Here is a 16,867-nt window from a genome sequence, read left to right as displayed (position 1 = left end):
TTTTATGCAAACGTCGTATCGCATCAAACTTCTCTTAGCATTTGTAACCAAAACTTTTAAAAACAAAATAACGAAATAATTCGAACGACTTACAAATCAACTTATGTTTGTGCGCTGTTACGGTGCGTTCAAGATAATGCAAGATATCCAGCATAATTTCAGTTTTGGAAAACGAAAATAAAACGTATCCAGCGATTTGCTCAGCCCCACAGGTTTACACGGCCCAAAAACAACGAAAATCGTCTTGTTTTTGTTTCAATTCGGCGACAAGAGTTTGTAAAACGTAAAAACCGCCGAAACACGGGTCACATCCGCACATCAGCAGCCGCGACACCTATGACTAAGCTGAAAGCGTTGGGAAGGCTGCTCACGGTGTGCACCGCGGTGTGCGTGCGTGCGTGCGCTCGTGTTGCCTTGACCGAGGTGAGGGGGGTCCATACGTTGTGTTGCAATTTTGTGGTGTTACACAAAGTTACTCCCGTGCGGATTTATTACACGATGGCTTTCTACGCTGTGTGAAGTGCTGTTCCAACGAAACAGGCTGAACCTGATGCCTTCACCCGACGCCATCGAAGAAGACGCGAGCTCGGTCCCAGCGAATGTTGAGTTTTCGGTTTCGACGAGACAGCCAGCCAGTCACGTTAGGCTTAGGAAAGTGATATGCAAACTGACAGGACCGAGGTATTCCTTCGCAGAAGGAACCGGTAAATGCGGATCATAATGGAAAAAGGTACGTGATCCTGGTCGGCATCGCCGCTTCCCGATCGCCCCATTCCGTCGGCGGTGGCCGTAGACCGAGCGATCGATAGTGTTTGGGTTCGAGCGAGCCAAGGGTACTGACCCTCGACGGGAGCGTTTTTCGGTGGTTCCTGCGCGTTCGACGCGCTTTCACGCGTTTGCAGCATCCACGTGCGACGCACGCACGAAACTTTTAAATGCGTCGGAAACCCTTAGATAATTCCCGTTCAGCTGGACGGCGATCTGAAGTCGTATTTGGGGCCATGCTCTGATCAAATGCCAATGTGCCTCAGGTATTTTATTTTTTTTTTTCGATCTTGAGTGAAATGATTGGTGTTATCGTTGCAATCGCGTGCAGCTTTTATTTACCCTGCACGTCCGTTGGATCGGTTGGAGCTGCTTTTTCGAAGTGCTCTAAATCTCTCTGCCGGCGTGTTTGTGTCCCCGAATGAGGCCAGCAGCTATTCGCTTCGCACCGCGTTAGAAAGTGCCTTGAGCTACGTGCTTGCAAATGCTTGGAATTCTTGCCGAGCGTTTATGACTATCGATAACGCGAGGCGTTTCCGCCCCTTCTTTTGTTCGAGTCTTGTGAACCATCCTTAGCACTCGTGTTAAATGGGAAAACCTTTGACCCGATTTGATAAGGAGAAAGTAGGTTCGTTGGGCTGCCTTTGTTTTCCAGCTGCAGCAGAAAGGGTTACGTACTGCTCCGGTAACATGCCGTGTTGTCCTACCAGAAACTTTCGTTGACTGATCCCCATTCCTGTGGATTAGCCCGTCTCTCTTATTTATTTATATGGGACAGAACGGTTCGGTGCAGTGTGGATCTGCATAGCGCTTGTTTGTCTCGATTAAGATTATACGCTCCATATTTGACGTCTCGCGAAGTTGTACCGTAACGTTTCAAACCAGTTTTTGTCTTTCCGTAGCACATCTGAGAGCGTGATGCTCAGAATCATTGGTTGGTCCACAAAGGTTGTATTCCGACGATGGTGTTGGTTCGGTTGTAGTCGTGTGGCGCGTTGCGAAAAATTAAAATACAAATAAAACGAGGAACTTGTGCGATCGGCTTGCGGTGTTCACATTCGTATTATCTTCGAGCATATAATGTATTGTTATTCGTGAATATTTGGATTACCGATAGTCGATTCGATAAAATAACTTCAAGGCCGTGTTCGGTGTGTGCAGTATGCAAAGCGCACACCACACAGTGTGCTCTGTGATATGTCAGTTTGCATTGGTTGACTTAAATGTGTGCCATTTCAGCCCATCCAGCATGGCTGTGTCCTCTAGTTTAATTTGTTGGCTGAAAAAAAAAAAAAAAAAAAAAAAAAAAAGCAATGGGTTTTAGTTTTGATCAATTTGACCTTCCAGGCAGACATAAGAGTTCCTAGAAGTCAGTTTGCATACTCTGTCTAATATCTTATGAACTTGAGACCAAGGAATACAAAACAGGATAACAGAGACATCTTTAAAAAACTCTGCATTCCTGTGCCCTCTCTGCATATTCCTCAGTCTGGAGTTTTTTTTTTGCGACACTGAACATTCACCAACTTGCCTGTTTTTCCGTGTTATTTTGGTTCTTAAATACATGATTATTTTGATTTCACAATTGTTTGTTTAGCTTATATTCAGTTTGCCTTAAGTTAAACATGCAATACACAGTTTGCTTATCCACAAAAAAAAAAAATCTAAATGAATCAGTTGGTCATTAACTTTATTTTAGTGTTTGTAATGTTTTGCTTGGGCTAATTAAGTATAAACTTACTTGGTATAAAACAGTGCCATACTCCGTACGTTTCACCTTACAATCGACCGTAGAGGGTGCTACGAGCCATCAGAGTCAATCCAAGGCCGTGTGACTGTTATATTACTTTGGAGAGGGGGCGCAGTGACGAGTTGGAGAGCATGTCATGTGCTATGTTCACAGAGCTGTATTGGCTGAGATAGTTTGTAGGCTTCGCTGCAGACGGACATAAGCTGAGACGGAATACAGTGACTTTAGCAGTTGGTGCATGTAGTCTGCTCTAAATTTTATGTAATGTAAAAATCAAATCAAATTTATTCCTAAAAAAAAAGAAAAAAAATTCACAGAAACATTTTTTTTTTTTTTTAAATTTCCCCATACACTATAGTGCTCCAGAATTCCTATTTTGAATGCACTCATTAAAGGGCAACTCCGCTCAATTCCGAAAAATTTAGGCTTACATGTGATTCCATTTCACAAAGCACTACTAAACAGCTCTACGTCTTCGGATTCTCGAAATATGGAATAATATTTGTGTAATCTTAATTTAAACAACAGCTGATACCAAAACCGAAACTTCGGTTGCGTCATGCAACGTTGGTCTCGAGTCGTCAGAGTCATGGCCACGTCACGTCGAACCACGTGGTCTTGTGACGTTCGTACGTGCGAGGTACAGGACACGCGACGCGGGATGGCCCGGGGGAGAGGGGGAAGGGAAGAAGATGAAAGAGGAGAGGGGGAGCAGAGAAACGGACCGATACGCGTGCAGGGCAGCACAAACTAGCTCATCCGCATTACGGTCATCACATGGACGCCGTTGAGCCAACAGCGGGAGGAGAAACTCATGATGTCATCGTTCAATTTTGCTCTGAGAAGTAAAAACAAACAAAACATGAGAATGACGTAGTCATGCCTCTGACGTAGTGGCTCAACGTTGGCCGCTCCAACTGCGTCGCATTGACTGCACTGACGATTGCGCCGCACGTCGCACGCTAGAGTTGGCAGATTTCGGCGACTTGGCTCAATTGAAGGTTTGCTGGCCAGTTTATTAAATATATAGACGGAATTAGATCGTAATATTTGACATGGGGTCTTCCTATATGATACTGAAGAGGACTACATAGTTTTGTAAATATCAAAAATGAAGCAGAGTTGCTCTTTACTTCGATTATTTGTGTACCCGTGTTGTTAGCAGCTCTTAATATCTTGAATTCCTCGTCACCTAAAAACAATGCTTTACTTGGGTGAAATAGATGTTTTCATAATTTTCAAAAATTTCTGTTATTGAGCCTTTTTTTTATTTCCTCTCAGTAGTTCGAGTTTATACAATTAACCCTTCCTTTTGATTTTATTCTCGTAAGAGTCTTTCAATCACCAGCATAAGTTGCTTGCTTGACTCTTCCTTTTATCTCAAATTTAAATCAAGGTAATAAAAAATTAACTGATGTGCATGAATTTGGCCGGATTTATTAGTTTTGCTAAGCAGACAGTGCATTGTGCAGCTGGAAGAAATTTTCTTTAGGAATATTCTGAGAATATCAACAAATGTAATACTTTTCAGCTGCATGCAACTAACTCCTTATTCATATAAGAGGCAGTCACTCCATAAGGGCGGATTGAACCGAGTGCAGCAAAATGGATACAAAGACTTGGTGTGAGCTTCTTGACTGTCAATTTCTTGGGCTTCGTTCATTGAGGCCCTTCGTCCTTGTCAGATATACAGCCAAAACTGGGAGGCTTCGTTGGGTGTGAAAATAAATTTGGCGTGCAGTGTGCTCATAGTGTTAATCTTGCTACTTGGTGACATCTGGCCAGATTTTTAAATGACCCTGGGGAGGATTTGAAAATTTTGTTTTATTCTTGAGGTCAGTAGCATACCTAACCTAACCAAGACTGACAAACAATCTAAGTGGGTGATTCCTTGTTTTTCGAATCAATTAAGAGAGAGGAACTGATTGTGTGGTTGTGGGTGAGAAGAGAAATTCATGTGTAATCTGTTCGGCAGCCGCATAAAATCTTCCCTCTTTTGCATATTCCTGGTGGATTTTTTGGTTTTTATTGGTTTTAATGTGCTTCCAAGTTGGCTAACTTCTTGATCCAAGCAAAGGACCTTCTGTGAACAACACCTTAGTCTGAAACGATGGCAGGATTCACTTTGCACCTTATTCTCAGAAGAAAACTTAAACAAGCACCAACACAAAACAGAGACCGCACCTCCTTAAATGTTTCCCTACTTTGCTATGGGATTTGCGCAGTGTTACGAAAAGCATTAACTACATTCTGTAAATGCACTCAACACTTGCAACTCATAAAAAAAAAAAAAATTGTTTTTCTGGGAATTGTTTGAGAGACAGACATATGCACCAATCCTCTCAGTCACTACGCACCAAAGGAGACGGTCATATTCAGACAGCTTCATTTTATGCAGGGGCACCAATGCTTTGTGGATTCACCTTCGTTTGGTGCAAATAATGTGTCCAAGACAAACATCAAAGCACCTTTTGTAACCTTTGCGGTGCAATTGCCCAGCCAAAACTTTTTACCCTTACGCCGTTGAGCCCATTTAAGAAACCTGTCGGGTCTGGGCTTTTATTGCCAAAGCGATGATATACATAGCCTACGTTTTAAAGGGATACTCCCATTGGGTGCGTTCAGTAGCGGCTCCCTTAGCTCTAAACGGAGTCGTCGGAGTCATGGAGCACCTACTGAACGGCAAAAAAAACCGCGGCTCCAAACCTGCTTCTACGCAATTTCCGCTTTCTCCCCTGTGCCAGACGGTCTCCGAATAAACTGGAAGAAGACGATGGCGAGCACGATCTCTTTTATTTGACGCCGGTATTGAAGAAGTCTTGACAAGGTGGTTGAAGAAAGAGCGGGTGACTGCACACATTAGTGCTGCTGTTCGAAGCGATGCAACACGATCGAGCCCTTCACTTGACGGTGGAAAGGCAGCTACTGTTATAAAAACCAACAAAACATCGTCAGCACACGCAAAATATAGAGCTCGGCAAATCTACGCCATTGGTTGCGATACTTTTATACGGCCATGCGTTTGTTCTACCCTTCATAACGAATTTCCTTTACAATGTATGTTATACACACGGGAAGTTCGGCCGCACTTGGCGATCAAGTTTGTCGGCCGAAGCGAGCGTCAGCAAACGTGCACCCCGATTTAGCTACACAAACAAAACATTAATCGGGATCATGCTCTGCATGAGTGTCCAACCCGCTTCTCAAGTCGCGTTCATACCCTGCCTTGCTCTGTTCAGCGCGGACAGGACTATCGTCGATATTCACCGAGTTTCCGTGCAACAGCGATTAAGACATGGCGTCAAGTGAACGTTTATGTTGTTTATTAGCTTATTCAAACCAAACAAAATGCGGTCCAATGCATTTTCCGAAAAGAGCCTTACCTGGAAAAGAAATTTGAATGCGTTATTCGTCTTACCTTGAGCACTTTTCATTAACAAAAGCGAGCAAACCGCACACCCGCGACAGAACCGAAGCAGCTTATCCCGCCATTTTGCTTGTTTTTTCTCTTTTAGCGCCGGAACCGCCGGAACTTTGTCCCAGTCCGGAATTACGTCATGCCTCGCTCCTTTCACTCCTCATGCACCGTCTCCGGAGACGGTGCACAAGAGCCTGACTCCGAAAACTCGGAGTAGCGTGCACCGGAAGTCGGTTTTTGCCGTCTAGTGGAAGGAGCGCTGACTCCTTGACTCCTGGAGCCGCTACTGAACGCGCCAATTGCCTTCGCTCTGGGCAAGTGACATATTTCGCTGCAGTACTTAGTGCGACATTGTTGTCACAGACAAGCTGTTGCCGGTCTTTTTTGTTTTTTTCTGAAAACCGGAAGGCTCTCACCGAAACTACTAGAGCGGCGGAAGTTACTCATTTAGATCACCGACCTAAGCGGTAAAATTTGGTACTCGCCAATACCCTTTCAAAGTGAACTGCGATAAGTGTTAACGTTGTGTTCATGCTAGCAGTCGTGCGATGGTACTGAACTGGTAAATAAAGGCTTTTTACAATTTTTTAAAATGTTTGTGTCTTGATGCGGTGGAACATGTTTGGGGTATCCACTGTCCCTGCAGGCTTGTCCTCACACTCCTGACTGCTTACAACCGAAAGCATTGAAACCTCTTGTGACCCCTTATGAGAGAACACACTGATGTAAGCTATGTGATGGTCATGGAACCATTGCGATTTTTGTACATCATATATTTTGTTTGCCCATCGGGCCGGTGCCGTAGCCTTCATTTTCCGCTTGTGCTACCTTGTGCAGCATGCAAGCTGCAGCGGTGCAAGCATGGGCCCTACCCCCGCTGAGCCGGGCAGCAGGACGGGCGGAGTGAGCCGGGAGCCTGCCCTCCTCCGGGGGCTTTCATGGTGGTGCAGTCGGCCATGGAGGAAGTGCGCGTGTGCCAAGTGGCGCCCCCTCCCCAGCTGCCCGTGGCCCCGCCCCCTTCGGCCACGGCGGACTCCCAGCAGGACGACGGGGAGCAGAGCGACCCGGAGGTCATGCAGGTGCGTGGTGGTCCTGCCCCCTTCTGCTGCACGTTCCCTGGATCGTGCGAGATCTCTTGTGTCGGCGGCATGATTCTTGTGTGACGGCGTTTGTTCGCTTTAGAACCTAGGCTCATGCAGTCTCCCGGAACGAGGGGTGGAAGTGAGGGAGAGTGTAGTTTGTGTTGTAGAGAGATTATTGTTTACGATTCTAAAGAGATATTAACTCGGAACTGAGATGCTAAAAAGAAGTCGGGGACTGGCAATGTTTTTTTAGTTGAGGCATTGTCTGCCCCCTATGTTCTTTTTCTGTCACCTCATTTTTCTTCTTTTTTGTGTTCCTGTCTCATAACATATACCCAAGTCCAGTTTGCCTGTGGACTGTTCATATTATCGTTAATAGAACTTATGGTATTATTATACTCCATTTTAGCTAAACTCAGCAAATGGCAAGAGCTACGGCCCCGGCAAGCCAATCGGAGGGTTGTGGCGAGTTCTTTGACAATGTACTGCCAGAGTACACTCCTGCTGTGGAGCGCTGCCACATGCTTAGCTCTGTCTCTCTCATTGACATCAGGAGGCCGTGGTATGCGCCCTTTTCCAAGTTAAGCTGAAACGAAGTATACTATCATTGCTTCTTTTGTCAACTGTTCTATTACTTTGTTTTCTGGATTGTGGGGCTTGTAGACGCAAGTTCGGTTGCCTCAGCCCGGAACTGATTCCTGTGAAACTGAGCAGAGATATAAAAATGTGACAGGCTGAGTAGAGATATAAAAATGTGACTGAGGCTGTCACACTTATAGTTCCCTTAAAGGGGCAATGCAACAATATTAAAGGGACCATGAAATGACCATTTTACTTTGGTCATATAACTTTTACATTAAACCGTCAGTGTTCACTGAATGTCGAACAGGCATCCGTTTTTTTCTCGGTTTATTAACTTCTACACAAAAAATTAATGAAATATTGACTTTTTCTTTCTCTCCAACTGACCGCAAAACAAGCTGCGGCATAATTTTGACGGTTGTGACATACCCTGTTTTCTAGAACCGGAAGTTCTCTCGTCAGTAGGAGAATTAGCGGCGGCGAGTTGGCGGTGTGCCGGCAAGTTTTACTGCGCTGATGGCACTGATGTCACCGATGTATTTTCTGAATCGGCGTCTCCCATCGCCGCGATAGCCATGGACACATCGCAGCTGAGCGAGATTCAATTAGATATGTTGCGCTACAGCGACAGCATGGGACTAGTCCCATACGCCGGTATGCCTGTTGGGAAGTGCGGCGAGTCTTCCGGTGAAGACTCCAGAAGTCAACCCAACTGTCATTGTTGGTAAAAGGCGGCCCGTGTCAGTCGTTTGCAAAGTGACGTAGATAGAGACAAATGGCCGGGGCGTTTTTAGTGGCCTCGGAGATGCAGGAGTGAGCCGACGTTAAAAAAGATACGTTTGAACTATGAGAGTGTCAGCAAGAGCCACATAAATACCTGTTCACACTCGTAGCGGACGCGCGCGTTTGATGGGAGTGCGGTATTCGCGCCGTTGGTAAGTGCTTCGGGACCAATCTTTTACGATTGCAACTCAATACTGACGCGACACTTGGCAAAGGAAAGTTGGGCCGGCATTGCGCGTAGCTCCCACGAACTGTTATAGCTCGATAGTGACGTGCAGTCTGTCAGAATAAAAATGGCATACTAATAACAAAGTGTACATATTGTGTTACGAAGGTAATCCATACGGCATTTATTTGAGCTCTATATCACACAAAATAAGAAGATAGAATTGACGAGAGTCCCTTTTCGACGACAGTGTTCGTCAACACTGCCTCGGAAAACAAGGGGAAGAGATTGACCTCACCCCTTAATCTAAAATTGAGGTCAGCGATCAAAATACGGGAAGGGTCTACAAGGGTCGCGCAGGCATATTTCATTCAGCATGCCAGCCGGTCGTAGGCAGACTGTCTTTGCCAAGTACCGTCGAAGCAACGCTGCGCCGGAGTTGGAGTACCTGCTAGGCCTATCTACCGAGCTCGCTTGGTCGCGGATCGGTGAATTCGTGGCCGTTCTGGCTTTGTTCGTCGTGGTCTGTTTCAAGTACTTTGTTCTTGCTGCTTGAAGTTGGGACGCGCGAGAAGAACGCATAGAAAAATGAACATTCCTTGATCGTCGCGGCGAAGTAACTGAGCCCAACTGGCCCAACGCTGTCGGCCCGTCCGCCCTACCGCCCGTGCTTCGTTTACCACACGATAGATGGCGCTTGGCTCTCAGCATTATCAAATTTGGCAATTTTTGTCACATCTCTAATTATGCTGCAAAATGTGGATCTTCATATTATTTAACAAAACGTTTAGGGAACATTCGCCGGCTATTTATTGTTTGCGATTGCGGTGCTGGTGAGGTAGGCTCTTACCGAATAGGCGACGTGGATTCGGCTGACGTGCAGCGATTCCGCGCATGCATCGCAGTGAAAAGGCAGAGAGCTTTCGAAGGAAAGGCACAAAATAGTCCAGTTTTCTTTTAAAAGTTCTATAGCGAATAATTTTTTTTGGCTCCCTATTTTTGTGTTTTTGTGTTTCTTTTCACACCTTTTACGATGTGCGGTGTATGAAATTCGATTTCAGAATCGTTTCATGGTCCCTTTAACTTCGAATGAATTTGCAGTTTTAAATTTTTACATTGTTTAACTTACCAAAAAGAACGGAGAAACTGCCTCATTCTTTTGAAACATTGCGATTCTGTTACGTAATTGCAAAGAAAAGAATTAGGACATTTCGCGATTCGCAGCCACGTGGTGGCGGCCACAGGAACTAAGGCGTGACGCGGAATGGGTGTAATGTAATAGGTTGGCAAAATGTGCCATTATGTGCTTAATCTAATGCCCTATTTGATAAATATTGTTGTTTCAACATGGGTAAATACGTCAAAGACATCATGTCATCAACATAGTTGTACCATATATTCAGTTTTAAAGCGCCATCTGCCCAAGGTGAAAGAAACTATTCCTCCCTTGAGCTTCACCTCGTTGTGCTACTACGTCAGTCAAACTTATTTACAAAGAGGCGAGCTCTTCGTTCTCTCCCCCCCCCCCCCTCTCCCCCTCTCCACATCGCTCCGAGCCTCAGACCAACCTTCAAGGTCACCACGTGAATCGCAAGCAGAGGCCGTCCGCGTTGAAGGCACTGAAAGAGATCCCAACTGGATACTCTCTATCTCCATTGCGCGTCACTGTGCACGTGACTTGGAAGGTGCAGCAGTTGAAGTTGGTTTGGAGGCGCCCAAAACGTCAATTGTTTTACTTTTTTTTTTTTTTTTTCTGAAGAACTAACGTGCGTAGGCAAAATTTCTTTTCGGTTTTTATATGTGACAGGGAACAACTACCACAATTATTTGACTGAAGTCCAAACATTGTTGCACGACCCCTTTAATGGGGCGAGTGCTCTAAGGGTGATGCTCTTCCTCACACTCCGAGGGCATGATCCGTTGCAGAGGTCATAGGTGCAGTTCTGTTATTCACCAGTTGTCTCGAAAACAGAAGCAACAATACTCAACTTTTACCTCATGAGCCGCAGTAAAAAACGTTGACCCCTCGAAGAGCATTACTAATTTCTCCCTTTATGCAATGAATTAATGAAATGTACATTTGAGATTTGTTTTTGGGTGTTTTACCTGAAGCCCCTCTATACTGAAAGTAACACCTTGCCCTCTTTCTCCTGAGAATATCGCTCTTTCAACACCTCCTAGAAGAGAAGGCCGTAGCGCTCTTCTCGTGATGTCGCAAAGAAAGGCCATTGGGGGCGTGCGTTGAAGCGAAGGCAACGCACATAGATCGACCGTCGTAACGCGCTTTTAGTTACATACGCGTGTCTTATTAGCTAAAATGAAAGCTGCTCATAGCAAGGGGTCTTGAAAACATTTTTTTACACAGGCAAAATATTACACCGCTAAATAATCAATATAAAATGGTAAGAGGTAGGCGTAAAAGAGAAAACATTGAGTCACGCAATTATTGCTGTAGGAAAGCATATTTTACAGATAAATACTTCGACAAAATGGCGAGACATGCAGTGATTGGACACAGCAAAACAGATCACAGTTAAAAATCGGTTAGCGTAGTCAACGCGGACACGGCTAGACAAGGGTCACTTACGATCATGTAAGCGATGTTATCGCGTGCAGTCACTGAATTCTTGCATCATACCCCGGCCACATGCCAAAAGTAATGTAATTTCGATCGAATGATATTTTGGGGTCGACATATCAGCTTGCGACGCTCGTATAATCGCTCAAGACCGCGATCTGATTAAGTCCCATATCATTTAATGAAAATATATTAACTTTTCCGTGTGGCAGGGGTACTAAACTTACTATTTACTAGGGATGCCGCAAACTTTTTTCGAATCAAAGTATCGATGATCGAATCAAGCAGTTAGAAAGGTTCGAAAGATTTCGAATTTTCGAACTTTCCATTTTGAGAAATTCGACGGAAGTCGAATTTTCGAACTTGTTAAACTAAGAAGTTTGACGCCTTTCGAATTTTCGAACTTATTATGCTGCAAAATTCGATGCTTGTCAAACTTTCGCATTTGATAGACTAAAAAATTCAATGATTTTTAAACTTTCGAATTTCTTGCACTAAAAAGTTTGAAGCTTTTCGAACTTTCGAACTTCCTACGCTAAGAAATTCAATAATGTTTGAACTTTCAAACTTATTAATCTAAAGAATTAGAAAATTGTCGAACTCTCGATTCCTGAAAAGTCAAAAGTTCGACGAGCTTCAAACTTTTAGGGTAAAAGTTAGAAGTTCGTCGAACTTCGAAAGACCGGCGGGCGGTTTCATTTGGATTCAAGCAGTGAGGTACATCCATAATTTTTTTTCCACGCAATATAACATGGGGTGCCGCATTCCTTGCGAAAGACAATGCCGTTTATTTCAATCATCTGGCATGCTTGGTTTTAGCAAAATAGATTCCCAAAAAAGCGAGGAACTACGACGGGTTTTTGACAATTGTCGTTTGTGCCATACTTGAAGCGCGCTATAGCCGAAGCTATTTATGATAGAGATGTTAAACTTTTTAAGAATGATCTATATATAGTCTAGGTGAGTGTCGTCTTAAGACTGATTAATGTTCAAGACGAATTTCGAATAAATATTTAAACATGTACCTACGGACAATTATGTCCTAAACTTGGTAATTTTTTTCGCCTACATTGTTTGGGGTATCGCATTTAAGTAAACACCAGAGACAGTACATATCATTACCATCTGCAGAATACAAAATAATGTATTTATTGTTTTTTTTTCACGTTGAGGAATAAATTAACTCATGGGAGAAGATTTCTAAAATTGTTCAAAATCAGCGCGTCATAAAAAAAATATATTTTTTTTCTCATTTTACGTTTTTGGGACTTGTTTCTTTTGGCCTGTACGCATTTTGGTAGGAGAAACTTGTTTCATAGTTCTGGGCCTCTGAATATGCAAGAATACAACACTTCCGGCGGGTTCTTGATAGGAGAGGAGAGGAAAGGAAAGGGAAAGGAAGGGAAGGAAAGGGTTGGAGCCCCCCCCCCCCCCCCCCTTTCCGGTTTTCCTCTTCGGACGCCACTGGTATGGTAGAACGCTCCTCGACCTCAAGTTGTGTCAGCTTCTGTGCTTTTTGATCAGCGTTTCTTCCGCCCCAGAAAATAAACCTCCAAATCAATTACAAACAAAAAAATTGTCAAGGTGCAGGCGAGCTGGTGTGTGTTGATCATGATGCAAAATCCCGAGGCTGGGAATGAAATTCGCAAGAAATAGTGTAAGAAAAAAGAAAAAAGGGGACAGGACAACGTCTCAAATTCAGCTGAGTTGAGTTTGAGACGTTGTCCTGTCCCCTTTTTTCTGTCTTCTTACACTTTTTCTTTCAAATTTCATTCCCAGTCTCAGGATTTTGCATCATGTACAACTAAACTTACTATATGCCAGCGTCACTCGGGCGGTGTTCGATCGGTTTACTACCAGCGTGAGAGGGGGGAGGGGGGCAGTTTGCCATATCACTTCAAGGTTTTTCTGAACCTCAACCACCTGCCTGCCCCTGGCTGTTTCGAACTGGATGAATATCGTTAAACAGTGCGTTCGTAGGATCACTACTTTGTAATGCGCGTTAATGACCACCCCGGGCTGGCGGTCACAATTACTGATCTATTGTTACACGTCACTGCACTGGCAAATATTCCAGCACATCCGGGACACTCGTCGTCTCATTTAATTGCCTGACCAACTTCGCGCAGTCTAAATATCACACCCGAACTTTTCTAAACCTGATTTCGTGAAAACCAGTGAGGCGTGAAAACGTTATTTGAAACTGCAACTGTGGCAGAACATGAAAACCGGACTTCGAACTTTGCACACTTGGACTTCAAAAAAATTAAAAACCTTCAAAGTTTTTTTTTTTTTTTTTTTTTGAGTTTACCTTTTAAAGGGAATCGAAACCTTCAAACTTTTCGAACTTTATGTAGAAAGAATTTCGAAATCTTCGATTTTATCGAACGTTATGTGTAAGAATTCAAAACGTTAAAATTTTTCGAATTTTAGATCCAAATCAATTCAAAACATTCGAATCTCTCGAATTTCAAAATAGAAAAGTTCGAAATCTTCGAATTTATCGAACCTCAAGTAAACAAATATTCGAAATAATCGAACCCCAACTTTTAGAGACCGTGAAAGCTTCGAACTTTTCGAATTCGAAACCCCCCGATTTTGGAAAGTTGCGAATTTCTCGAATTCGAACCTTCCTACGGTCGAAAATATCGAAACTTTTCAAAATCGAACATCAGTTCGGTTTGAAAATTTCAAAACCTTTCCAATTCGAACCTAGGGTGGTTCGCGGCATCCCTACTATTTACAGTCAACTAATTTACTTCTCCCTGTGGGCTCGAGCTGCCTTAGAACAAAATATAACTTATTTTGTATACAATAATACTATTACCTTAATACAGTTAAGATTCTAGTATAAATGCGGTGAAGGCGATAAAATAACATTAGTATAAATTAACACATACCGTAAAATATTGGGCAAGCGCCCACTCAGAATTTAGAGATAATCGCGCAAAAAATGGGGGATGGGCGATTGTTCGGTTATCAGTTTTACATATAAATGTACTGTGCATATTTTTTCATATTTTAGAAATTTGGATATGGGTGCTTAATGTGGAATGGGCGAATGCGCGGTATTCTATGGTAAGCGCAAACAATGCACTTCGTATATTCACACAAACTTGTTATTCACCTTCCAGTAAAAACTAGAATATTACCACACATATTTACAAATGTCAACGCAACCGTACACGGATAACGACGTACAAGACGCCATTCTATCACGAAAAACAAAAACAAAAAAAAACAACTCGACTGCAGCACTTTACTTGCGTCCCACATGACCAAGAAAGCCAGTAAATAAGTTGTTTCTCACCTGTCAATCGTATCCATACGTCCCACAATATCTGGCACGAAAAACATTTGAACGCAAACTTTCTCTCTGTCGAAAGAGAGGTCTATCGATAATTGACTAGAGTCATTGTTGGCTAGTGGCCACACATGTCACTCAAACCGTAGCAGGTCTTGTTCCGCGAATCCACGTAAATTCCATAGTATCAAGCGAACACAAAAAAACTGCCTGAATCTGCGGTGATGACCAAGAAACGACGGGAAGGATCAAAGGAACCACACACTCACACGAGAGCAGCGGCAGCAGTGTGGGGGGCTTAACGTCGTCGACCCATCTCTTGCTCGCGTGCGCTCCCTGCGGCGATGACTGGATTCTTTTCGGTTCCCTTCCCTTCTGAAACTCTCAGCGTTCCTTTTTAGAAAGTTGGCAGCTCACGCACAACATCAATTTACCAGAATTGGAGCCCGTACGAGGGAAGAAAACGTCGCTGCAGACCAGTTCATTCGAAAAGTGTGGAGATCTGCGGGATTGCATATAGTCCCGCGGTTACGGGGATAATCATAAGTATAAAATTGGTACTTTCAACCTTTGTAGCGCGTTGTATATTACATTTATATTATATATATAATAAATTGTACAAGACTGCACTTTTAAAGCATGTATTAATGCCGGATAAACGCTCATTAACACCACCGCGCCACTCAACAAGAAACGTTTTCACGTCGATGCCAGAAATTTTCTCACAGAGTTGTGCCATGTACTTCCTTCTCCGACATTGTGACGTAATTACTCGGAGCGCTACAGCCTTCTCTTCTAGGAGGTGTTGGCTCCTTCCTCCTCACCACGAGTCTCTTCCTCTTTCATTTCGACGCCGCGCCTCCTGGGCTGCCCTTTTGCCGAGCGCCGCGACAGGCGACTTCTAGCAAACACTTGCTAGATCTGTGTTTTCTAAGCGATTTCGACTCGCAGCTTTCATGTTTTTGTAAGATATGAGTGGCTGGTGTCTCTGACGTCTGGCACGCAAGTTTTGTCAAGGCTTTGGCTATGTGTCTGCTCGGATCACTCGATTCGAGATCAGATGCAATCTTTTGCTTCATAAACATCTGTACAATAAAATTGAACTATGAGACAGATTGTCCTAATCTTATTTCCTCTTCAGCAGACAGGTGAGCCAAGGCAATAGGCGTGCACATGTTTTGTTATGGAATGCGAGGTCGTGATCTTGCGCTGTGAACGGAGCAAGGCACACCATAGTTTCCGTGTTGCCAACTTGCTAGTTTTCATATCAGTTGACAGCAAATATCATCACTGCTTGTGCCTTTTTGTTTCTGACTTTACACTTTGAAGCGACAAGAGAGGAAAAACGTGAATGAGCGTTTTGCAAACGCATGCAAGATAATTTAGTAACGCCACATCATAGCGGCAGTTCGACATTGTTTTAAAAGCAAAACAGAAAACGTATGCTTTACCAGCAAAAAAAAGCTTCGACGGGTGGCCGGCAACATGGTATGTACTAGTGATGGACTGAACTTCAGATTCGGCGAAGTTCGGCAAATTCCAAACTTTTGAAGGAAAGTTCGGCAAAGATCCGGCAAAAATTCGGCAAATGTCTGCGCACGCGCGAGAACGCGATGGGGCCGTGGATTGCAAATGGATGCCGTGCAGTCGTGCAATTACTATCGTGCAGTGCACGGTAGTGCAGTGTAGTACAACCAGTGGTTACGGCGAGGTGTAGAGTGAGTAGGCAACACGGTAACTGCGTTTGTGAGTGAGTGTGGTTCTCTTCAATATTTTCTGCCTCAAGAATAGAAGATCGACCAGTAATTTACGCAGTCCACTGCGCAAGTAACAAATGATGCGGTACATTCTGGATGACTATATTTTCATTGACATTTCCAGTGATGCAACGAGGTAGTTGAAACATTGGCCGACAATTACTTTAAAGCACTCTTCGCAAATATAACGACTCTGTTTTTGGCTCAGAAGTAGTGTGTGCTAAAACCAAATAATATTGCTTTTTCAATTAGTGTTATTTCGCGATTTTCCTGTATCTCCATAAAACTAAACACAACCATAATGCTCGTACGTTGCACATTGGACGTTGCTAACTTTTCCTATCTTCCTAAGCGTTTGTGTGTCATGTTAAAGGTTAGAAATGAGACGTTGCTAATATGGGACGTACACGTTCATGCAAAGCTGACGTCAAGTGACTCAAATCGAAAGACATGCATATTTGCAATAATATTATCTCTTCTGGTGAAGGCTCGGCAACCGTTGCATTTGTTTTCGCACACAGAAAGGTGAGTCTCAGAGAAAGCAAGAACGCAGAATTATTGCCCTCATTTTAACAATGTACACACACACACAAGCATTTTTGCGCTAATAAGGCCTCAAAACCGAAACTCTCATGGCATGATTCGGGACTGTGCCACACTCGCTTCTGCCCACCCCAACCAT

The 16,867-nt window shown here is 43.7% G+C and overlaps 1 protein-coding gene across 1 annotated transcript in view; it reads left to right on the top strand.

The window, feature by feature from the left end:
- The first annotated feature begins 353 nt into the window (after window positions 1-353).
- Window positions 354-16,867, top strand: part of LOC8041867 (nuclear hormone receptor FTZ-F1 beta) — a 56,035-nt gene continuing 39,521 nt past the window's right edge. Inside the window, exons 1-2 of the mRNA XM_042292432.1 lie at window positions 354-730; window positions 6,771-7,012. Of these exons, the coding sequence (XP_042148366.1) occupies window positions 6,872-7,012 (141 nt within the window). The 5' untranslated portion in view covers window positions 354-730; window positions 6,771-6,871. The remainder of the gene's footprint in view (window positions 731-6,770; window positions 7,013-16,867) is intronic.

Source organism: Ixodes scapularis, unplaced genomic scaffold (genome assembly GCF_016920785.2).
Source record: "Ixodes scapularis isolate PalLabHiFi unplaced genomic scaffold, ASM1692078v2 PGA_scaffold3__209_contigs__length_174095766, whole genome shotgun sequence".
NCBI classification, from domain to species: domain Eukaryota; kingdom Metazoa; phylum Arthropoda; class Arachnida; order Ixodida; family Ixodidae; genus Ixodes; species Ixodes scapularis.
Note: the sequence above shows the minus strand (reverse complement) of the source record. Positions and strands in the feature narration are given on the sequence as shown.